Raw genomic sequence first — 24,381 nt, 5'->3', positions numbered from 1 at the left:
TATTAATTTTTGGCATTTGTTTTTCCTGATGGATTACCCAAAAAAATCACAGTATTAAAATGGTTAGTTTTGTGTGAGTCAACTAATTTATTCATCAACTAAATGATGACCTATGATCTCGGAACTACACATTCATTCCTTATGTATCAAATTCAGAATTAACACAGGATTATTCAAAATAGCACGACTGTCTACATCATGATCAAAGGTTATATATTATCTTCCCATTTAAAAAAATATATATAATAGAATATATAGAGCAACCACAAAAAAAACATATCTACGTCATTTTAAGAAGAAAGTAAACAAGTCTCCATAATTATTTCTGCTGCATTAAATCATTTAATTCTCGTTCAAATAAACGCAAAAACTGTGCGAATATCGTGATATTACAGACAAACAGCGGTGTTGGGAAATTGAAACTATCGGCACAGTGTTTCATGACAGCGTCTCCAGTGCTCGTCTTTGTGTGCGCTACTTCCCCTTTAAGAGAACCATGGCACCTCTCAAGTCGAGGCAGACATTTTTCAATGCAAGATTTTTTCTTGCATAAATTATGTTCATGACGTAGTGCAAAAGGCCAATTTTGTAGCAATTTTGTCCGACTTTACAGCTCAAATAGGATTCTGTGAGACACCTCAAGGATTTTTGATTATCTGAACTGTTGCAGAAAGGGCATCGTCATTAAATATTAAGAGACAGGAGATCCTAACATTGCAAGCCTCCTTATCAATGCAAATACCTCTTTTGTGTGCAGTCACAGCGCCTGTCTGGGAGCTGAGATGAATTTTTAATTATGTGTGACTGAAACAAACTGTGACAAGGACCTTTTTAAGAGCCGGGGATTACAGGAAATAAGCTGCATATACGCGGTAAGTTGAATATAATAACCGGACCGTATTCTGGCTTGCTCTTCGCGCATAGCAGCGAAATGGCGAGAGGAAATGAGTTTTGGTTAATATGCAATGTTCGTAATTAGCATAATTTATATATTTATGATAAAGAGAGGGAAATACATAATATTCGGTCTCTTGGCACGGATCGAGATGATTTCCGTCGCCTGTGCTCCGTGCTTGCTGCTTGTCCTTAAAAGTGGCCGACGCGGCGAGACTTTTATTGGCCAGGATGGGGGTGGGGAGCCCATCAACACCCGCTGAAGTTTTTGACAGATCCCCATATCTAACGGGGCATTGCAGCAGGAAACGCGCCGTCTCGAGTGTTTTTGCGATCCGTGGTGGACGCGTAACCACTTAACGTCCACGACCAGCGTGTTTGATCACGTTTTCTGCAGCTTAAGTGCAAAACAGTATGGCCTGTTTACAGGCCCCTTCCAAATTGTCTACTCGTGCAATGACTATAATAGCAATGAATTGAAAAGAAAGGGAAAAAAACCTGTCCTCTGCATTTGGTTCTGTTTAAGCTGGGTTTGTCATTAAAGTGCAGAGACTGTGGGCTTATACGGAAAACTTGATACATATTTTAATTTCTAAAATGCTTCCACATTTTTTAAATCACTTTTTTTCATTTTTGTTTACCCAGAATGCCAGGAAGACAGTGATTGTGGTGGTGCAGCAAGCCATGAACTCCCAGGATCTGCCTGCCAAAGATGCCCCACTTACTGTCAATGAGCAGGTAACACTCATGTGTTTGTTAGGAGCAGTGGACCCCCCCTCCCCAAGCTACTCTTGCAGTGAGCTTAACTAAACATAACTTTGCCTTCGACTTGTTTGCTGCTGTTTGCTCCTGTCACCCTCCATGCGCCAGCGTGCCACTTCATAATGGAATGATTAACTGTCACACAGCAGACCACTGAGATCCCGATGCACTTTTGTGTTTTATAGACTAATAATATCTATGCTTGTGTTGGAAACGGTCTTTGAATTGCCATGCTTAATAATTAATTGTGGTTTTTCTCTCTCTAGTAACATTGTGTCTAGACATAGTCAGCAAACAAAAGCAATGCTCTTCACGGAAGCACAAAGGCGACCTTGAAGAAAGCATTGCTTGAGCTGCTTGTTGGCTGATGCTCTTATCATTGTTTATGTGTACTCATGCTCTTTTCATTTGTGTCTCTTTTTTTTTGTTTGTTTGTTTTTTTTGTTTGGTTCATTTTGTCCTAACATGTGCTCGGCTTCTCTGTTCTCCTTAGCCATTCACTGTCTGACTGCAGAAGTCTTTTTTCAGCCATTTAAATCCTGCACTTTGAAATTCCCTGCCAAAGACAACCAGGTATGCATCCTCCTCTCTCTTCCTGCATTGTCTCTCTGCACCTTGTCCTCCAGCCCAGGTTGTCTTGCTGCCCCTCCGCTAGGTCTGTCATTATTGCATACCATGAGTCATCAGCTAAGTTCTTCCAGAGGGAATTGACAAGGTGGAGAAATACTGAAATTACAGAAAATGTTTTACACCCCTCTGGTGCTAGGTCAGATGAGAATTATCTCCTGTTGTTTCATAAAATAATTGCACATAACTAGTTTATTACATTTTTAATACAAACTCAAACAAAAGCAGAAGCCTTCTTTGCATTTGAGTCCTCTTAGATTTAAATCCTGATCGCTGTGCAGGTCATTGTGATGTCTGGCCATGAAACCATTCGAGTGCTAGAAGTAGAAGTCGATGCGTCTTCAGCCTCTTCAGCAGCTGATGGGAAGGGCGAATGCAAAACTGATGAGGGAGTGGCTGAAGCTGGAGAGCAACCTGATGCCAGCAGCACCCAGGACAGCCCCACAGTGCCCCAGAGCACAGGGGGTGGTGTAGGTAAATCATTGTCATCCTTGATAATGCTGGATAGCAGAGAACTCACTTCTCATATATCCAGATTTGTAGTGAATTCTTGATAACATCTGTGTGATTTAAAAAAAACCCAAAAAACAACTTAAAATGTCATTAATAACCAACTCTGGCTGTGCTCCTGCAGTGCTGGGTGAGCAGCAGGTGGTGTCTGTGGAGCCTCCAGCTCCTATGGTCCAAACTCTGACCCCTGCTGTTCCCATCAGCGTGTCTCTGCCCCAGCACCAGGCTGCCATGCCCATCACCGTGCAAGGCTGTCCACAGGTCTGACTTTTTGAGATGCACACACACTGCACCTCATATTCATATTTAACCATCAGAGAAACAAAGTAGTTTTGCTGTCTGATTTTAAAGGTTGGTAGAAAGAGCTTAGAGTGGGTGGGAAAGCCATTTGGATTTTTCTCATTTTCCATATTATTCTTGTAGAAAAGTAATGCACCAGAGGGCCAAGTGTCAGTGTTATTACATTAAAAAAAATCATTGTAGGTGATTTAGTGAGGTTATATACCGATGCCATTGTGCACTGTGTAAGTAAAAAAGATGAGCAAAGTTTAATCCAAGTTGTTGAACACATAGCCTGAGGCTATTAGCACAACATTTTCAGCAATTTCAGCAGTAAAAAGTAAAACCCCTAACATGATTTTTTTTTAAAAAGCTTAATAGTGGAGTTTTTCAGTCCACACACAGTAACAGATGTATGACTATTTAGTTTCACTGTGTAAAAACAATAAAAATATAGTATAGAAAATAGTCCACTGAAAGCACATTGAATACCTCGCAGGCATAAATGTTGATGGAATTTCTTTCTCTAGGTGCTGACCCAGGAAAGTCTGGCCACTCTGATGACGGGTATGATGGCACAGACGGGGTCACTGGGTCAGCCGCTGCTCATTCCTCTCAGTATGCCGGGCTCCATTGGCGGCCAGGGCGGTTTGGCTGTTCTCACTCTTCCTACCACCAATGTAGCTACTCTCCCTGGTCTCACAGCGGCTAACCCAGCTGGAAATCTCCTCAAACTGCCCTTTGCTGGCTTTCAAGGTAAAACAATGTGTGAATGTCTGCTTTTATTTGACCTCCTATATCTTCAATATGTCTGCATTTGTGTTGACAAGATTACAATTAAAAAATGTAACAACAAATGCAGACATCATTATCTTGACTTGAATTTTTTATTATCAGTTCATGTGTTTTAGGTGTAGATATGACATTTTCAATATCTAACCAGCTTTTTTATTGAATCTTATGACCTTTTGTACATTTGATTGTGATATGAGAATAATAGTGCTTGCTTAAAGGGAATTGTTGAGTTTCAGCTCTATATAATATGCTCTGCAATGACCTATACTGTGATTTCAGCCTCTTTGAATGAAAGAAAATGAAATTATTAAGTTAATATATCTGATGAAGTAAACTGCCTAAACGGCATAAACATCTATGTCCTCCTATTATACTTGTAAATGTGTAATTGATGTTTCAGGTCAGATTTATAAATTGGTGTGGTAAACACTAAACAATGAACGATAAAATCTAAACCACAACAAGTAAAAATGTTACTGCGAGCTACTGTAGACTGTATATAGAAAATGGAAACCTGTTTGTCAGTGTAGTTTCATTGTGAAGTATCAAGCTGAAAGTTTTCTTTTCCTGAATCATAGCTTTTTTTTTTAAAGTAGACATCACAAATACAGATAAGATGCAAACCAGTGGAAACTGCATGCTCATTGGTTAACTACTTGTCAGTGATACAGTTAAGCACACTTTGCTCTATCCTCCTTTTTGACTCTATTTTGGAATGTAATCTATAAAATGATAATCTTGCTGTGTTCAGACAGACTTGTATCTGGTGATTGAGGCCATAAACTTATCAGGAAAGTCTAAACCAAGGCCACAGATCATGACAGGGCTGTTTTCCCATAAAATCCAATGCAACTACACGCATTTTTGCAAGCACAGTTGCCCTCTGTTGACCACTAGAAAGACTGCAGATTTAAAGGCAATTTTGCGTCGGCTTCATTTTCCAGACCTAACAGCTTCATTGGACTGTACTAAGTACACAGAGTTGCTAGCATAGCTGTAGACTTGCCATACTGCAATACCTACACACCTACACATGCGCTACCTGCCATGGATGCTCCAAGCGCACAGTTTCTATGCTGATGTTAATGTCAGAGGAAGTTTGGAGTTCTTCAGTTACTGAATCAGCAAAGAGCTGGCTACCTTTATTGACTATTTGCCTCAGCACTCTGTAACTTTACCTTGTCTACAACTTTGTGCTGAGCTGCTGTGGTTCTCAATCTTTGCAGTTATACCACTTGCAGATCGATCGATCGATCGATCGATCGATCTATCTATCTATCTATCTATCTATCTATCTATCTATCTATCTATCTATCTATCTATCTATCTATCTATCTATCTATCTATCTATCTATCTATCTATCTATCTATCTATCTATCTATCTATCTATCTATCTATCTATCTATCTATCTATCTATCTATCTATCTATCTATCTATAAATAACTTCATTGCAGAACAGTAGAATGTTGCATAATATCTTTCTCAGCTGCAACCGTCCTGAACTCAGTCCAGCCTCAGCTGCAAGCCAATGCACAGGCGGTGTTCCAGTCTCAGTCAGCACCCATTCAGCAGGTGCAAGCAGCCATGCAGCAGGTGACACCTCAGGCACCCCAGGTAACCAGTGCACAGATTACTGTTGCTCAGGTGGGAACAGCCCAGACGACCACTGCCACCAACACCATCTCTCCGTCCAACTTGTCAGTGGCAGCCCTTCAGACTGCAGGACTCTCCATTAACCCCGCTATTGTAAGAAATCTCTTCCTCTGTTCATACCATTCTTCATTTGTCATCTTTCAAATACACAATGAACATGTTATGATCTTTGTGCCTAGATCAATGCTGCTTCCTTGGGAGCGCAACCGCAGTTCCTCAGTTCCCTTACGTCCACTCCCATCATTAACAGTGCCATGTCCAGCATGGCTGGAATCACCAGTCAGATCATCACAAATGCCCAGGGACAGGTGAGTGCCATAAAATACTGCTGCTGTAATAATATAATGTCAGTGAGCTTAGATTTAAGTAATGACCTTGTCCTGTTCTCATCCTGTTACCCGCCTTTCTTCTCTCTACTTGATTGTTTCAGCTAACTGGAAAATGCCTTTAATACAATGAAAGCAAATCCTGGCAGCAACACCATTGTCCTTGCAGACTAGAGCACATATTGGACGCCATTAAAAAGAGAAATGAGACGAATAAGGGATTGGCAGACAGTGTTGTTTACTTACTTAATGTGGCTCACACTTTTGTGAAACTTTTAAAATGATGCATAGTGAACTATAATCATTCCAAAGACAATTATATTGTTTTCATGCAGGTCTGTTATGGAAAAATTGCCTCCAGCCTCCAGTTTGCATTAGTTCACAGTGCTATTTCAAGGCAGTAGAGCATAAGACAATTTCAACTGAAACTGTTTGACCTCTAAATAGTTTCATTACTCACTCCCACCATTATTGCAGCCTTTTGGACTTGTGTAGTGTTTAGTATTGAAAAATACAAGGCTTCTGTGACAGAACCTCTAATAGGATGTACTTATTCCCCAGTAGCAAAAACACCACCATATCAGGATACTGAGTGTCCTAAAAGCGGATTTAAGTGAAAATCAGCTGAGAAGTTTATATTTAAATGTTTGTTTGGATTTCATTTTTAACAATGTTTTTAGGTCATAGGGACACTCCCACTTTTAGTGAACCCAGCCTCTCTGGCTGGAGGAGCTGCAACTCCCACACTTCCGCTCCAGGGTCTCCAGGTCCAGGCTGTGGCCCCACAGCTGCTTTTTAACACACAGGGACAAATCATTGCCACTGTAGGGAATGGTCCTGCTGCAGTCGCAACTTCTGCAGCAGTTCTACCTAAAACCACAGCTCCTCCAACACTTACCAAACCTAGCACACAGGTAGGAAATGACAAGAAGTACTGTTTGAGGTTATGACAAATTAAAATATTGTTGAACATTTAAATATTGGGGATTTGTTTTTGTAAAATTGGATTATAACACATTGAATCTAACAATCATTTTTATAAAAAATCCTCCCAGGCTTCAGTAACAACTGTCACCCAGTCACCGGTTGTCATTGCCCCACAGCCGACTGTACTAAAGACCGCCACCACACTCTCCTCCACAGTTCCCATCACCTGTGGAGAGACAGCAAAAGTGGGCCAGCTTGTCAGCAGTATGTACACCTGCTTCTCCTTCCCAACCACTGATCTGTTTTAAGTAAGTAGGTATTTTTAACCAGATTCTTCTGAATTGTAGAACCCCAGCAGGCAGTCAGCACAGAGGAGGGCATTAATCTGGAGGAAATTCGAGAGTTTGCCAAGAATTTCAAGATCCGTCGGCTGTCCTTGGGGCTTACTCAGACACAAGTAGGGCAGGCTCTTACTGCAACTGAGGGTCCAGCTTACAGCCAGTCTGCCATTTGCAGGTATTACCCTGCTGTTTTTGTTGCTCTCCATGCAGATGCTTTTTTTCTTCTACTTTTTTGCAATTCTTGTGATTGTAATTCATCTGTAGCCTTCATTTTATACAGCTCACACGTCTGTCTTTTATGTAAGAGAAATGAAAATGTAACTACAAGGGAAAAGCAAAGTCGCTTAGAATATCAGGACTAATTTTACTAACTACACATAAGTCATGCAGTTTATTTTTAATATCTATGCTCACACTTTATTCTTTAGAAAGTCGCAAGTTTATCTGTCAACATGCTTTTCAACAGTCATTAAATAAGAAAAACAATATTAATAAAATAATTTGGTATTATAATTATTGTTATAGAAATAAGGAAAATTAATTATAAATCTATTATATTATGATATAATAGAACAGTGAATTACAACGTTGCAACTCACACTCCTTTTTCTTGGTTTTCTTTTTTACACCCGTATTGTCTGTTTGCACATGTTTAAATTAATTTATGGACCTCTCTTCCATTTTACTAACAGAATATGAAGAATTGAGGGTAGATAAAGACTTTAACACTACTGTATATATAGTCAACCAAGGTTATCAAGAACCTAGTAAATTTGTCTGCTTGCAGTCTGCAATAAAAGGCCAGCTTCGCTAACAGGTACACAGTATATTATGCATTGCATTTATTCTGTTCTCAGCATCAGTTACAACTCTGTCTTCAGCCATGTTTGAGTAATGGCTTTTTGCTTGCAGTCGGCATTATCCTAAACATAAATTTGTCTCCAGAGCTTTTAAGTCTTTTGTTAACTTTTCCTCAAATATATTACCTTTGGATTTTTTCCCATGTAAAGTACTGTAAAAATACTTTATTTCACCTTATATCACTGCTGAATCAATGACAGGGATCATTCACACAGCAAGATTAACCGCTCCAATGAGACATGAATAATAACAAACCTACAAACACCCTACAAATCTTAAAGCCATTATTACAGGTAACTGAATTATACCTGTGCATTTGCTTCGGCACAGGTCTGTTTGTGCATAATTTGGACTTATGCACAGCTCATTGAGCATGCATCCAGGTTTACTGTGGAGCTGCGTAACATACCATGTATTCCCATTATTGATGTGCTGATCACAGTTGTAATTAATTTGTGTACTGGATAAAAATTAACATTCTCAATAACAGCAGATGGGTTGCAGGGGGTTGATATAATACATAATTAATGATGATGGCTCCATTTATTTTCATTTGAAACCAGCCAAACGTCTTTGAAATGTTACTGTATCATATCATCAGGCTTACATATATATCCCACTGAGAAATAATGGCAATGCATGTTAGGGCCTCTAATTTGGAGATACTAATTAGTTTGGGCATGTGCAGTTTGTGGTTTGTGTGCATGCACATTCAGATGATGTCTGAGCCATTTCTCGCATCCCTAATCCCTCTGAAAAAGTTCAGATTGAACTTTCTTTTCTTTTGCAGGTTTGAAAAGCTGGATATCACCCCTAAAAGCGCTCAGAAGCTAAAGCCTGTGTTGGAAAAGTGGCTGGCTGAAGCCGAGCACTGGAACCAGAAAGGCCAGCAAAATCTGATGGAGTTTGTCGGTGGGGAACCTTCCAAAAAACGCAAGAGGCGTACTAGTTTCACACCTCAGGCAATAGAAGTCCTCAACTCCTACTTTGAGAAGAATGCTCTGCCAACAGGGCAGGAGATTACAGAGATTGCAAGAGAGCTAAACTATGACCGAGAGGTTGTGCGTGTATGGTTCTGCAACCGGAGACAGACACTGAAAAACACAAGCAAGATCAACGTTTTCCAGGTTCAGTAGTGACCTCATTCTGGGAGATTTTCTAACCGATCTTTTATCCTTTTGGGAATTTGAACATGTAATTCAGCAGCACAGAAGTGAATTGTGTTGTAAATATGACTCCATGAAGGTTGAAAAAATAGCAACTTTTTGAGAAAATGAAGAAATTACACAGATCTTTTGAAAGAGTGCTAAAACTGAAGTATAATTGTGTTCTACTTGTTTACACTACTTTTGTGTGGTGCATACTAAGTCAAACTGCATGGTCCTCTTACCTTATACAGTGATATTAACATGTTATATTTAAAACAGTTCATGAACTTTTATACAAGTGGTTTTATAGGCTATCCCTCTGACTTATGTTAAGTGGTTATGTATTAAGTCACATTGAGTTTAGTTACATGTATGTCACGCTGCGACAATGGCTTGATATTTGAATATGAATATGCTTGGGTCAGAATGGATAATGTGAAATTTCTAGCTGCTTTAATTTATATCCAGAAAGTATTTGTCCTGCATGAGCAGCTCTGCAAACATAAATGCAATGTTGACTGACTGACATAGGACTCTGCAGGCTGTGGCTCTGCAGATTAGTGGTTTACACATTTGCCTAACAGGAGAAAGATCCTGAGTCCTCACAAGGAGGACAAACAAATCTCTTTGGGGTTGCATCGGGAGGGCATCCAGCATGAAAATTCCAAATCAAACACGTGGAGCTACCTGCTTAGGTGACCTCCTGTGAGTAAAGGAGAGGCTGAAAGTAGCTTCTTTTTCTATAAGACTTTACAGACTATATTAACATTCATTTCATCAGATTTATTAGGTCCAATAAGCCCTAAAAGTCACAGACTCCTGATTGTGTTTTGGGACAATCATAACTTTGATATATTTAGTTGCTCATCATAAAGGTGAGCTTAAAATCTGTGCTCATCCTGTCGGTAATGGATGTAAGGTTTCTTTTTCTTTTTTGCACCTGTGTGAAATGTGTGACACTGCTCAGTGTCCATGGGTAACAAGTTAAGTTATGAAACTAGCATTATAGCTTGGCTTGTCATCTATGGTGCCACAAGTGTAAACTTCTTTTTTTTTTCGTGACGCTTTGTTTGTTTGTGACTAACTGATTGTGCAAATGCTCATAACGTTTGTATGTGAATTCACCGTCATCTGACCTATTTTTACACTTTTTTTTCTTTACTCTTTTTTAATTCTGCTTTTAGGTGCTCATATTACTCTGAGAGTATCTTTTGCTTTCTCTTTGCTCATTGCTTTGACTGTTACATTTTTCATCTTGAGTTTGATTAAGTATATTTGGAAAATGGGAACTTAATTGGTCTATTATGAAGTCGATTTAAAGCGGTGTCATGCCGTTTGAAACATTAGTAGCATTTTTAGGCACTCTTAATAAGCCTAATATCAATCAAATTGATTAAGTAAATTTAAAAAAGTGTGTAATTAACTGTTCAGTGAAGGAAAGCAGTTTGTGGTTTGGTGTGTTATGATATTCAGCCTAAGCGCTTAGTGAACACTTTGCACATGCAGTATAAAGCTACTTTCTGTGATGGAAGAAAACAAAAAACAGTCTTCTTTACCGATGTTTCAAGGATTCTTTGCACTTTAGTGACAGTGAAAGGGTTATGAATGGTTAATCTACAGTCAAGGTTTCAGTTTTGTTTTTGAAAGAATTCCGTCTTTGCTTTTTAATGTGCTTGAACAGTACGAAGCTTTGCAAAATGTAGCAGTACTGGCAACAGTGCAGCCATCAACCTGACAAGCAACATCTATTATTAAGATTCGCTTCCTTTTTATGCAGATAAAATGTCAAATACTGCAAAGTATAAAGGCTATTATTATTCTGTTATGAGTTTGTGAAACGAATAATACATTTTATGTTCCAGTTAATATTTACCTTTTGAATGACGGCATGAAGGCCTTTGTTGCGGTGGACATGTACCTAACCATAAAGTAATAAATATTACAAAGGTTTTGTCTGCCTTGGTGATCAGAAAGGGAAGGCAATATATCATATTGATTAATATAAGTTGTCCAATAAGATAAATTAGATTAATAATATGAAAGTTATATTAATTTGATTCAACAACAAACATAAAGCTTTGTGTTTTTGGAGGATAAGGGAAAAAGAAAATTGGAAGCTGTTGGTTTTTTTTATATATTTTTTTTGTCAAATAAATAAACCCATCTTTATTACTTACTGATTGTTGTCTGTTGATATACATGACTCAAAAAAGGAAAAAAGAGTGTCTTTATTAATATACATTGTGGGCCAGTCATCTTCGAACTGCCCACACACTCTGGTCACAGAAGGCCGAGCATTGTCCTGCACCCGAAGGAGCCCAGGGCCCACTCCACCAGCAAAAGGTCTGACAGTGGGCCTGAGGATTTCATCCTGATACCACAATTCATGACATGTGTCTCCAGTCTCTTTTATGTGTATTACATGTGGTCAGTGTGAATTTGCTCTGATTTATAATGACAATAGGGCACCAGTGGGGGACCTGCGAATTTTGATGTTCTCAAGTGAATGCCAGTTAAGCTGCATGGTGCTGGGCTGCTAGCACAGGTTCTGACTGAAGGATATTGGGCAAGTTGACAAACTGAATGTGACCACCTTTATTCCCGCTTTTAAAAATTATTTTGTTGATTAGTTTAATTAATTATTAATTAATTATTTTGTTTTAAAGCTTGCTTGGTTGGAGACCTTTCTTTGTGGAAAAAGAAATGAGGCACAGTGAGACAAGGGGCATAGTATAAAACAATCCTTGGGGATTTTGTGACAGAATTTCAGTTTTTACAAGTTAATTGGTGTGGTTGGTCAAGTAAAATGATTTTTTAACTTGGTGAATGATTTTAAATATGGAGGAAAAAAAAAACTTGTGGTGGGTATTCAGCAGAGCTCAAAACAATTCAAAACATCCTGTGACAGCTGCTGTGCATTGGAGTTGTTACTCTGGACCCAGTGGAGGTGGTGAGTGACAGGAGAATGGTGGCTAAGCTGTCATCCCTGTTGGACAACATCTCCCACCCCATGCATGAGACTGTGAAGGCACTGAGCAGCTCCTTCAGTGGGAGACTGCGGCACCCACGGTGTGGGACGGAGAGATTTCGCAGGTCTTTCCTCCCCACTGCTGTCAGACTCTACAATAAAGACTTTTGCAGCTGATCAAACACACAAACCCACACATGTGCAATAAGACTGCTATACGTGCAATTCTTCTTCTGACGAAGTTGTGTTTTTGTATTTTCCTACTCAGTTGTATATAGTATTTGTATTTCTATTTTATTCTATTGTATATATTATTCTATTCTATTTTATTCTATTGTATATAGTATTTTATTTTATTTTATTGTATTTTATTGCATTCCAGTGTTTTCTAATTTCTGCTACATAACTTTGCACTTTTGCTGTAACAAAACAAATTTCCCACCTGTGGGACTAATAAAGGCCATCTTATCTTATCTTATCTTATCTTATCTTATGTGACAGCTAAAAAGCGTGCTATAGCGCCATATTTGCAGTGAAGAGGAATCACAACAGCATCCTTTATTGGACTGTTTCAGAGTTCTGGACAACAAAGTGGGTCTTTGGTGTAAGATTCCACCTGAATTATAAATCTGTAATGTATGGTTTGTTGGATAACAATTTTCCAGCACCTTTTCAATTGAAAAGGTATGTTTTAAATTAAGGTAAACTGCACAAGACATTGGATTAAATCAGGTCGTTTATGGCAGTGCTATGGTAATTAAACAGATTCTTGGTAAAAAGAAAATCTTTAGACCATAAAGATGGATGAAATGACCTGTCATTTGGGAATCCACCTGAGTGGAATGGTCTTGTGTGGTAAATTACATTTTATTTTATTCTAGTTGTTGTATATGGTTTATTTTATGGTTTATTTTAAGTAAAATGAACCAGTAAAGGGACCTTCCGAAAAATTAAAAGAAGGAAGAACACCCTTATTTAACGTCACTGACGCATTATAAGCAACAGTCATTGGTTATTACAGCCATGACCTCAGCGGAAGGTGGCGGTAATGAGTCACAACGGAGTTTGCTAGCACTCTGAGAGGATACAAAGAAGGAGACGGAACGGAAATTACGACAGCTCCTTTTCCCGAGGAAGCTAGATAAACAAACAAAAGCAAGACATTATAATACATATATTTAAGCATCTCGTGCGATTTTGACCACTTTTTACGTATAGATATGCTAACCACAAATAAACCGAGCCACAGAATAAGCTAGAGAGGGGCTAGCATCCCGGGACGTTTTAATGATTTCTAGGATCCTGCTAGCTGAACGAACTGGCAGGCTACGCAGCTAAGGTGTTAGCTCGACATGTTTATTTTAGCGTTTGGGCGAAGGAGCGCGACATGATGGCATAAAACTTGCAGTGTTATTAGCAAATAGTCACACTTCCCACCTAAAGGTAAGCTTTGCAGTTCCAACGACTTACGTTACTATGTGAATAAAAAAAAGTAAAGACATAAAGTGTACTTTAGCGTGACACAAGTCAGTGTGTGAAAGCAGTACACAGTTACATAAAACGTGTGTTAACGAAAACCGTTATCGTTAACCACGGGAACGCTGCTTTCCTTACTGACACCTGACTGGTTCGTGTTTTTAACATGTTTGGGGGAATGTCCTGCTAATAAACACAGAAATCTCCACTGTTTTTAAAACATCAGAGCCACACTCACGCATTTTTTACTTTCTCTTCTAAATCTTGAAAGGCTTTAAGACACCGATAACATCTGCCTCGAGTTTCAACCGGAACTGCACTCCGTTAAAATCTCCACACCGTCACCATGGCGTGGGCTCTCAAACTGCCTCTCACGGATGAAGTGATTGAGTCCGGACTGGTCCAGGACTTTGATGCCAGTCTGTCCGGCATTGGCCAGGAACTCGGTGCGGGGGCGTACAGTATGAGGTACAGTATGAGTTTTGGACGGGTAAGGCCTTTTACTGAATGCTGCCAGTGCTACATTTATAATGACCAATATGGGCCATATGGTAATTTATTAGATTAAACAGTGTTGAACAGTGTTTTGGTTTATTTATTTTTTTCAAGATGTAAGCTATCTTGTAGTTTGTCTTCACACAGCTGCTCATGTCAAATTCATTTGGACATATTGCGTAATTTAAAGATGAGTGATCAGGTGCATCCATTATGTGCAGTGTTTCCCATTTTCTGACTGCTACGTGGGCAGTTTGAGCGGCAAAATCTCTTCATGCTGGCAGACGTGCGAATTAAATGCCATGTGCAGATAAAGTGAAAAGCCAAAACACTACTTGGAGAATATTAGCTGGAGTCTAATAGTCTTTGAAGAAAATAGTCCCCTGGGGCATTTGATCTGTCTTATCACTCTATAGCATATCCTGAATTCATTAGTGTAATTATCTGCAGACACTTCTGTGCTTTTTCATTTGCTGTAGCTTATCTAAAAGTTTAAAGAAAATATTTTTTGCTGATTGAAGTACTTTGCACCCACCCGCATCTCTTTTTGTGTGCTTTTCTGGCTCATTAAAACTGTGGAAAGTGGTGGCTTGTTTCAGAAATTCTTGTGTGGAGAGGAACAGTGACATGTAGACTGGATACCTTGGTATTTGGTAGTGTTGCCTCCATTATAGTTACTGAGCTGTGAAGCTAGAGAACACCATAATTCTCCAGCCAGCTTTAAGTGTTGTCTAGTAATGACAGGGAGACCTTTTGTATCATGAGGCTGAAGGTCGTATCGGATCAGTAAGTATAAGTGTTTAGACTGGTTTTCTGTAAACTCTTTGAAAGAAGGCCTGTTTTAATAAAAGATGTTCTGTATTGCAAAATGAAGTGATAAGACTTTGTCAGCTTACCAAGTTTGTTTTTCTTTTGTCTCTGCAGCGATGTACTTGCCCTTCCCATTTTCAAACAGGAGGAGTCCAACCTCCCACCTGACAGTGACAACAAGATCCTACCCTTTCAGTATGTTCTGTGTGCACCTACCTCGCCAGCCGTTAAACTGCATGATGAAACACTCACCTACCTCAACCAAGGTCAGCATCAGGATCCCAGCCACCGTGTACTTTTTCAACTTTGTGCAAATGTAATGATATCTAAGAGTTCAAAGTCAAAAGCTGCCGAGAGAAAATTCAGCTGCCTTTGACCTAGTAGGCAGAAAGGCTAACAGTCGGACCCCAATCCTAACCCTAGTCACATATTTTTCCACTCCGTAACAAAACTATTCTGTTATATCAGGAACAGTTAACAGTGACTGTGGTATTGCAGAATGGGCCACTGTGATAATGTTATAGTGTAACATATAGTGTGATGGAAATAAACAAATATCAGTGAACATATATATTTATTTATTATGTGGACTTGTCATTGCAGGGCAATCCTATGAAATTAGAATGCTTGACAATCGGAAAATTGGGGAACTTCCAGAAATCACTGGCAAAATGGTGAAGGTAAGAAAATCTTTAAAAATATATTTGCATAATCCAGCAGCTGCTAGTGTAAACCTGTATAAATATTATTGGAAAAGCTCCAGCCAACGGCTCATCTTGCATCAAGCCATGCTTCACAAAATCCCCGGGGACTGTGAGTAGATTGGAATAAGTGACTCCAGGGTTAGATGAAATTAATGGATGATTCATTTTTGTGTGATTACATTTCTTGTATTCAGTGTAATATGAATTTTAATCAACTTGTACTTTAAAGGTTTCTTCAGTGTGTCAGAAGCATCTCTTCAGTGGTGTAAAATACAGATTGTGTGTGTCTCAGCCAACTTCTCAGCCAGTTGTCTGTAGTCTCAAAAGTCTCAAAAGCATTTTCTTAGCATTAAAACTATACCTAGAGATTAAAAACAGTCTAATAGCTAAGATCGGTTTTATTGTTTATTGCTGAAGTGTTTATGGGGAATGAAATGGCCACTAGGGAAAGGTTTTGGGACAAAGACCACATCTGGATGAATCTCCTTCACACCAGCCTTGTAAATTGCTTAGAATCTTATATTGTTGAGTAGTTAGGCAAGCTAATCACATCACTTTATTGCAAAGGCTGAACTAAGCTCTTGTGCTGGGGTACCAGGGTAACAATAGTGTATGTTCTCTTTAATCCTTCAGTAAAAATTACTTTCTCTGAATTTCAGAGCATAATTCGTGTGGTGTTTCATGACCGACGACTTCAATACACAGAGCACCAGCAGCTGGAAGGCTGGCGCTGGAACAGGCCAGGGGATCGCATTCTCGACCTGGGTGAGCATTAAAAAATATTTTTACAAAGCTAACAGAAAGATCAGGTATTTATTTATTTATTATACTAAATTTGTGCTTTGAAAGGTGGTTGCTGTGTAGCCCTATATGTATATTAACAATGAAACAGTTTCTGCAGAAAGTAAATTCAGGATACCAACTGTTAACCAAAACCAAAAATTCATACTCATGGTTGCAATAACGAGAAGATGGTGTATATTAAAAGCATCTGTGATAACTGCTTGTTTTGCTTTGATCTATTGCAGATATCCCGATGTCAGTGGGGATAATTGACCCCAGGGCTAACCCCACTCAGCTTAACACGGTGGAGTTCCTTTGGGACCCATCAAAAAGAACCTCAGTTTTTATCCAGGTAGCTTGATGGGCAACACATAGTAATGATTGTGTCATTAATTCTTATTTTAATTTAATCTGTATTATTAAATTAAAATGAACAATAGTGATATGAGGCAGTTTAGAGTGCTTTGGTGTGACGAGAAGAGCCTATTTACATTTGGTTTACTCATTTATTGTACAAGTAAACTGAATGTCAGTCTGCACTTACAAATGTAACACTTTTGGCATGATTTGTTGATATTACAGTTAGGTCATCATTCTTGTGTAGATTTTGTTTTCATATTCCTTTCCTTTTTAGGTTCACTGCATTAGCACAGAATTCACCATGCGGAAGCATGGCGGAGAAAAGGGCGTGCCTTTCCGCATCCAGATTGACACGTTTAAGGAGAATGAGAATGGAGAGTACACAGAACATCTTCACTCTGCCTCCTGCCAGGTCAAAGTCTTCAAGGTCAGAGGAATGACAGGGAAAAAGAGAAAATCTGAAATAAAATCTTTAATGCACTCCAGTGCAAATGTTGTATTTGGTCCCTGTAGTAGTACTGTCTGTATTCACCATCTTTATTTCCTCCACTTGACGTTTTGTAGCCTAAAGGTGCAGACAGAAAGCAGAAGACGGACAGGGAGAAGATGGAGAAGAGGGCGCCACAGGAAAAGGAAAAGTACCAGCCTTCCTATGAAACCACAATCCTGACAGAGGTAAGCATATAAGAGCTCAAAGCAGTAATCACTACTTGGATAAAAGTAGTTTAAAGGAAATCAAAACGAATTTTAACTTAATCTAATTAACTAGACTGCTGATGTTAGCCTACTGTCAAACTATATTATGTACTAATTTTAAAAAAGTAACAAAACATTTCTTCTAAGCATAACCAGAAAATGTTTTCGTGATAAATTAGTTATCAAAAGAAATAACTCTTAGTTTTTTTTTCTTGAAGTGACTAATGAGCTTGTCATTTTAACCTCAGAATTTAAAAAAGTATTTACTAGGAAATAACTGGTGATTTGACACTTGCGGAAGAGACACAGACACAGCGAGACACAAATGATGTGGAATCATCCATCTTTTAAATCCATTTTCCTAAGCACTTAAGGAGTTTGGTTCAAATTCAATTTAATTGAAACCTAAGATCATATCTACTGGTAGCAAAAAATACTGGTGATGTATGTAGATGCTACAATAACACAAATGTTGGGTCTTTTATAGTGCTCTCCCTGGCCTGAGGTCACATATGTCAACAACTCCCCATCTCCTGGCTTCAATAGCACCCACAACAGCTTTCCAGTGGCTGAAGGGTATGCTGCCTGGATTACTTTAAACATCACTATGAAATCCATGTAGTGGCCTTATTTTATTAGTAAGGACAACACATGAGGTCTGCGTTTTTCTTAATGTGGAGTTTGTCGTTATTGCTTCTTTCTAACTGGTAAATTTTTCATCCTTTGTAGAAACGGGTCACCAAACCACCAGCCTGAGCCTGTTGTTCAGGTGGCAGATGTAAGTTCATTTTTAGTTTGTGGATTTATTTGGATGTATTTTACCGCCTGCTTACCTCCTGCCGCACCAAGCAACTGCATTTTAATAAGCTCAAATGCAAAGCTGACATCTGGGTGTTAAACTTCTGCCTGGGATGAGATTCATTAGCAATTATAAAATATGACTCAGTGTGTAACTAGAAAGCATTTGATATATATCTGATTTGAGTCATATATTTTTGCCTGTCTCTAAAATCCTGCCTTTTAAGGTAAAATCCAGCAGCTCTTGGTAATCTTCATTGATGTGTGTTTACAATTTTAATTTTTTTTATGTTTGACAAATTTAGGACTTGATGGGGTAACCATGGTGACACGGTCTCTGACACGGTTGCATATGTCAAATTGTTTTGATTAATTCTTTTTTCTTTTTCAGAATTTGTTACCAACAGCAACACCACAGGATGCACAACAGTGGCTTCATAGAAACCGCTTCTCCCCTTTCTGTCGACTCTTCACTAACTTCTCAGGTAATGTGGTTAACTCTTTGGTCATATCATAAGATAAAAGGCTGCACTTTAATGTGAAACTAGAAAGATATTTTCTGGAAATGTACTCATTTATTTAAATAGCACCTTGTTATATCCAGAGGTTATTCAGAGTGCTTTACTGAAGGACACATGAGAATTAAAATCAGGTAAAAGATGACAAGACAAATTTGAATCATAATTTATAGATTTAAAAACTAATTATGTAAAAGCATGTGTTTGTAGAGACTGAGAATAGGACCTGTTTTTGTATACCAGGGGCAGACCTGTTGAAGCTGACCAGGGAGGATGTTATTCAGATCTGTGGACCAGCTGATGGTATAAGACTTTTCAATGCACTTAAAGGACGGTGGGTTATATTCAGTTTTCCTACCTTCTTAGGATATATAATTTACCTAATTTATAAAAAAAAAAGAGCATGAATGTTTTTAGGCATCTGCATTTTAGTTGTTTCTCTCTTTAAATTCAGGGTGGTACGTCCAAGACTCACCATCTATGTTTGCCAGGAGTCTCAGCAGGCACGGGAACAGCATCCGAAACACGAAAATGGAGATGCTGCTGCCAGCACTTTCTTTGGTCAGTGTACGTCAGGGTCAATTTTGATCATTATCTTTGTTGACGTGCAAACTTTCCTATTTTGAGAGGCCTCAGTCACACTAGAGTAAAGCTAGGATTGCAACCTCCTTGTAAACAGGAAAAACTGGTGGTTGGCGAGTGATTGCATTAAAAAAAAATTTATGTCTGGGACTGTTGCAAGTAGTTGTCACAACCAACTGTTGACCACTTTAATTCAAGGCAAATGGATATGTTGCCAGGTGGGAGGAACCCTTCTTCCAAACCATCTTTGTCTGACTCATACTGACTGGAGTCAGTCTCAAAAGATTGGCAAGGATGTGCAAAAAATTGCTGTCTAAATTTTAAATGCAGACAGAATGCTAACAGACTGATCTCAAACCTGTTCAAATGACCATTTCCATAAGCAGGCTGATAACAAGTTGATTGCACGTGGTGACAAAACTTTTGGTCATGTAGCAGTCTGTCCACTGTTATTCCTAGTCTACTGTAGTGACTGTAGCCTAATATTAAGGATCTAAACCATTCACAGGTGCCCAGCCAGGAAATAGCCCCGCACTATTATTCTTCTGAAGTCTAAGTAACAATTATGATTTAGTTTTGGTGTAATTGAGCATGCCTAATATCTAGTGAGCATCCTTTGTTGTTTAGCTTGTGTTCACCTTTCTGTTCCTCTCTCTGCAGTATATCACGCCATTTACCTGGAGGAACTCACGGTTACAGAACTGACAGAGAAAATTGCTCATCTGTTCAGCATCTCACCCAGGCAGATCAATCAGATCTTTAAACAAGGCCCCACTGGCATCCATGTGCTGGTTAGTGATGAGGTAAGGCAGTCCCCCTCTTATGATCTTACTGTGAGTTGATGATTTGCACTTTTCGAATCAGTAGAGACTTGCTGTTATTATATATGAATTCAAGCACAGGGTTTCCCCAGGAAAACTGGTAGATCTTGCGCCTGGGGTGGGTTGGGTGGATTGATTTGGTACAATTAAATGTTGCACTCGATCCATGTAGCTAACTCTGATGTTAATTGCTAATAGTGCAGTCACATAGACAGAATAGTGGAGCTGTGTACATGTACCTATATTCACAGGAGAGGAGGAACAGGAGGATGCAGGAGTTTTCCTGCATGAAAATATACACACACGCCATTAGGAGAGCAACAAATCACATTTGGTTTGCCTTAATTAGTGGATCGATATCAACTGGACAGGCAAATGTTTTAAAAAAGGTAGTAAAGAACCAGAAGATAATAACACGACTTATTAACTTCTTTAAAGTTTTCATACTTCTCTAAGTTCTCATACTTTTATACTGTTTTTTTTTTGTTTTTGTTTTTTTTAAATGCTGCCTGGCTCAAATGACAGTCATTTGTGAGTTTCAGCATGGGGTTATTTAACCCATGTTAGAAGACATCCTGTTGTTATGGAAAGATGTTAGGAAAGGTTGGATCATGTTATTGGCAAGCAAAGAAAACAACCAAGGATATTGCTTAAACTACTAAAAGTGGGTTAAAACCTATCCAACACTTTGTTAAAAACTGGAAGGATAGTGGTGAACCACCATCTTGGAGAAAGAAGTGTGGTTGGAATAAATCCTGAATGTTTGAAGATCAATGGGGGGGGGGGGACAGCAGTGGAATAGACAGCTATGTTTTAATACTGAAAGTAAAAGCATTTTCCCACAATGCAAAGAGAACTCAAGGAGTTCTAACTGAACAGCTGTGTAGCCTTAAAATAACTACTCAGTAGTAATGCTAATTAGTAGGGCTGCAAGTAAAGATTATTTTGGTAGTCGACTAATCTGCCAATTTCTTTGATTAGTCAATTAGCCAATGATTATAACTCTTATCTCCGCTAAACTAAACTAAACTAAACTAAAAATGGCTTCAGTCCATAAGTTCAAATAAAGCTTCGAATTAAATTAAAAAGTTTGTTTTCCAGTCCCAAAAAAACAGTTTCCAAAGTTTACAGATGATTCGATTCATGAATTCATGATTGCAGTGGACATGATCTGGAGTGAGGCTTGATCTTATTTTTGAGATGATGTTCTCAGCTGCAGCTGATAACCAGATGGTGTAGTACTCACTGCCAATTAACCTGTTTAACTGATTATAATTATTATATAGTTATTTGTTGATATAGTCCAACCCACAGATTAACTACCTAACGTTAGGTAGAAGAGGTTTATTATAATATTAATGTACGGAAAAAAATAGGAAGCAGTTTAGCTACTCCTGTTTAATGGTTTAGTATTGGATTAAACTCAATAGCTAACAAAACTGAAATGTTGTTTGCTTAGAAAGTATCATCCTAAGAAGTTTCTGACAACTAAGCTAACATAAACATTACTGTACAAACACTAACATAAACAACGTATCAACGTGACGCACTAACTTAACTCTCTAAAACTGTCAAAAGCCAGCTCCAGGGCGCCGGCGTTTTGAATGCTTGTGCACTGCAGTAGTGCTGTCTGCTTTGCACCATCTGGATTCAACTTTGTTTGTTTTCTGTGAAATGACTTCACATAAAAAAAAAAGTTTCCATTTTCTTCTATCCTCCTGTTTTGCTGTTTGCGCTACGTTCTTCTTTGTTAGTGTTGAGTGCAGCCTTGGAAGACAATATAAGTGATGGTGCCCCCATAGCTTCCTGTAGTCTATTGCAGTTACAAAAACACATGTACTTGGCATTAGTATATAACACGTGGAAAATTGAATTCCAGATCAGTTTACAAGGAAACATAAAGATGGGACTCTGGAGCAATAAAAAAAAAAGATCATGTGGTCTGCTGAGTACAGATTTACCCTGTTCCAGAGTGATGCGTGCCTTAGGGTAGGAACACATGTGGATGAAGTGATGCACTGATCAAGACTAGTACCTACATTACAAGCTTGTGGATTCAGGATTTAGGTCTAGATTCAGCAAGACTGTGTGTCCATAAAATGAGGTCAGCTGACTACCTGAATCTATTGAATGACCAGATTTTTTTTTAATCAGCGGGGTTTGTTTTTTCATCTCTCTGATAGTACAGCATATTCTGAGATGACAATGCCAGTATTCATTAGGCTCAAAATGTGAAAGAGTGGTTCAGGCAGCGTGACACATCATTTTCACACTCATCCACATCTTAACCCGAGTGAGAATCTTTGGGATATGCTGGGGAAGACTTCACACAGCAGTCCGACTCTCTCATCATCCATACAAGTTAAAAAAATGAATGCAACTCTGGACAAAACTAAATGTTGCATTACGTAACCCGATCAAAATGATACCACAGTGAATGTGTGTCGTTATAAAAGCTAAAAGTTGTCCAATTAATTTTTAGACTATGACTTTCCCCCCCCTTTTTTTGAGGGAGCCAGGCATTAAAAACAGCCAGTTGAAACAGTAGGCTAACGACTTATCAGTTGTAGCTTTTTGTTTGTCTTAAAAGATTTTCAAAGAAAGACAGAAATATGGTCAACTTACGGTCTCAAGAGCTTACACAAGCATAAACCTGCAAACGATATTGTTTTTTTCCCACCTGCATAATAATTTTCTCTCCTCTCCACAGATGATTCAGAATTTCCAAGATGAAGTTTGTTTTGTTTTGGACACGATGAAAGGTATGACTATGGCAGCAAAAAATTATAGTTTATCTCTATCTGTATTTACCGTTATAGTCTTGCTGCAAGTTTATCTTAGTGTCTTTCCCTGATATTTTTTATTTTTATTTTTATTTCTATTCCTTTCTTTTTCAGATGACACAAGTGACGGCTACCATATAATCTTAAAGTGAATCCTAGGCAGGAGAGTTGTCGAGTGCTTCTCTCTTGTTTAGTCCTGGTTCAGTCAGCCCCTCTAGAGCTTTGTACTTTTTGCTGTTCCTTTCTGGAGATGTGCCCCCCCCCAAAAAAACCCCCAAAACAAAAACCTTGTGAGGCAGCTAGGAGGAAGATGCGACTGAAGCAGTTGCCCCTCTTTTAACTTTACCTTATCGTCTGACTTTTGAGGGAGTGACTCTGGTTCCACAGTGAAGTGTCACCCTGCCGTTTGCTCACTTAAATGGTTGCATTTCCCTCTGTTGGTTACATCTCAAGGAGGTTAATGGCACTACAGCTGCTGTTGTTTGTTACCTGACCATCTGGTATTGCCAAGACTCTTTGCTTCGAGTTCAGCCGTTTGTTCTCTCTTTAAAAAAAACAAAACAAATGATGACATTAAAGATGACGGTACTTGACTTTCAGCCTGCAATTCAGTATGAGTCGTCCTCTTCATGCGAGGTTGCCTTACCGAATCCAAGCCAGTCTGCAAGAAACACAACCACTCAGTTGAATCATAGTACAGCAGGTATTAAAATTAACAACTGGACAATTAAGGGAAACTGTTAGAATCCAGCTGCCCTTCCAAATATCAGAGGTTCCTTTGAAAGCTAACAATGTCTGCCTGTTACTTCTGTGGAAAAAAAGGCTACTAAACACTGTTAGATTGTCATAGTTTGTTTAGAATGCTTACTGGCACATGTGATTGTTACTTAATCGTCTTAAAAGATGATAAGCACTGTCTGTGTTAGTGATCTCCGTGGTAACACCAGCAAATTGTCTCCATCTGCTTCCTGTATCTATGAGCTTGTTTAGCACACCAGAGTTTTATTGTTTGTTTTTTGGTCATTTCCATCATAATTTTGAAATGGATCATTGTTTTAAAATAATTTAAAATGATGAATCATGGGGTTTTTTTTTTTTACATTTTAAAAAAATCTTTTTTACATACTTACATCTGCTCTGCTTCCTTTTTTTGGATGTTACAAATGCTAATAAATAAGTTGTTGGGCAGTACAGAGCTGCATGTGAATAATATGGTTTACGTTGAGTATGTTGTAAATGGAATTGATGGCTCGATATCCATATTTGCCCCTCATCTCATCGGCATTATTAAAACTTAACCATGTACTGGCTGCTATTTGGTGTCTACATCTTTCTTTAAAATATATAAAATAATGTTTAACGTGTTCTAAATGTTCTGAAGCTTTCCTATAAAAGGAGACACGATATTTTATTGGCACTGTCTAGCACAGGCTCCACATCTGTCCCTTTGGTGTACAGATGT

At 38.7% G+C, this 24,381-nt stretch overlaps 2 protein-coding genes across 10 annotated transcripts; both read left to right on the top strand.

The window, feature by feature from the left end:
* The first annotated feature begins 482 nt into the window (after positions 1-482).
* On the top strand, positions 483-11,303 carry pou6f1 (POU class 6 homeobox 1). 8 transcript variants are annotated; one of them, XM_025901739.1, is made up of 11 exons: positions 483-872; positions 1,540-2,229; positions 2,565-2,757; positions 2,918-3,054; positions 3,603-3,828; positions 5,356-5,615; positions 5,702-5,830; positions 6,529-6,762; positions 6,904-7,039; positions 7,123-7,291; positions 8,768-11,303. In XM_025901739.1, the coding sequence occupies exons 2-11, from the start codon at positions 2,122-2,124 to the stop codon at positions 9,111-9,113; spliced, it is 1,938 nt and encodes a 645-aa protein (XP_025757524.1). In that variant the 5' UTR covers positions 483-872; positions 1,540-2,121; the 3' UTR covers positions 9,114-11,303. The 8 variants fall into 8 exon arrangements, with proteins under 8 accessions (XP_025757524.1, XP_013130478.1, XP_025757526.1 ...); XM_013275024.3 differs by having other exon boundaries at positions 484-872; positions 1,540-1,632; XM_025901741.1 differs by having other exon boundaries at positions 484-872; positions 1,540-1,632; positions 2,150-2,757.
* A 1,855-nt stretch (positions 11,304-13,158) lies between these two features.
* tfcp2 (transcription factor CP2) lies at positions 13,159-24,234 on the top strand. 2 transcript variants are annotated; one of them, XM_025901735.1, is made up of 16 exons: positions 13,159-13,536; positions 13,841-14,037; positions 14,989-15,140; positions 15,478-15,554; positions 16,238-16,343; positions 16,607-16,713; positions 16,996-17,148; positions 17,286-17,396; positions 17,905-17,993; positions 18,147-18,195; positions 18,607-18,700; positions 18,977-19,067; positions 19,188-19,300; positions 19,976-20,118; positions 22,847-22,898; positions 23,034-24,234. In XM_025901735.1, exons 2-16 carry the CDS (start codon positions 13,916-13,918, stop codon positions 23,069-23,071), a joined length of 1,497 nt encoding a protein of 498 aa, XP_025757520.1. In that variant the 5' UTR covers positions 13,159-13,536; positions 13,841-13,915; the 3' UTR covers positions 23,072-24,234. The 2 variants fall into 2 exon arrangements, with proteins under 2 accessions (XP_025757520.1, XP_003438941.1); XM_003438893.5 differs by having other exon boundaries at positions 13,160-13,536; positions 19,188-19,294.
* Positions 24,235-24,381: the final 147 nt, after the last annotated feature.

Source organism: Oreochromis niloticus, linkage group LG20 (genome assembly GCF_001858045.2).
Source record: "Oreochromis niloticus isolate F11D_XX linkage group LG20, O_niloticus_UMD_NMBU, whole genome shotgun sequence".
Classification (NCBI taxonomy): domain Eukaryota; kingdom Metazoa; phylum Chordata; class Actinopteri; order Cichliformes; family Cichlidae; genus Oreochromis; species Oreochromis niloticus.
The sequence above is the reverse complement of the archived record's forward strand: the minus strand, read 5'-3'. Positions and strand labels throughout refer to the sequence as shown.

Coding starts and splice junctions, on each gene's coding strand:
- pou6f1 (XM_025901737.1), top strand. CDS start 1,492: ATGCTTCCACATTTTTTAAATCACTTTTTTTCATTTTTGTTTACCCAG. Junction 3,055..3,602: donor CCGTGCAAGGCTGTCCACAG/GTCTGACTTTTT, acceptor TTCTTTCTCTAG/GTGCTGACCCAGGAAAGTCT. Junction 7,292..8,767: donor AGCCAGTCTGCCATTTGCAG/GTATTACCCTGC, acceptor TTTCTTTTGCAG/GTTTGAAAAGCTGGATATCA.
- tfcp2 (XM_025901735.1), top strand. CDS start 13,916: ATGGCGTGGGCTCTCAAACTGCCTCTCACGGATGAAGTGATTGAGTCC. Junction 15,141..15,477: donor ACTCACCTACCTCAACCAAG/GTCAGCATCAGG, acceptor TTGTCATTGCAG/GGCAATCCTATGAAATTAGA. Junction 19,301..19,975: donor CAGCACTTTCTTTGGTCAGT/GTACGTCAGGGT, acceptor CTCTCTCTGCAG/TATATCACGCCATTTACCTG.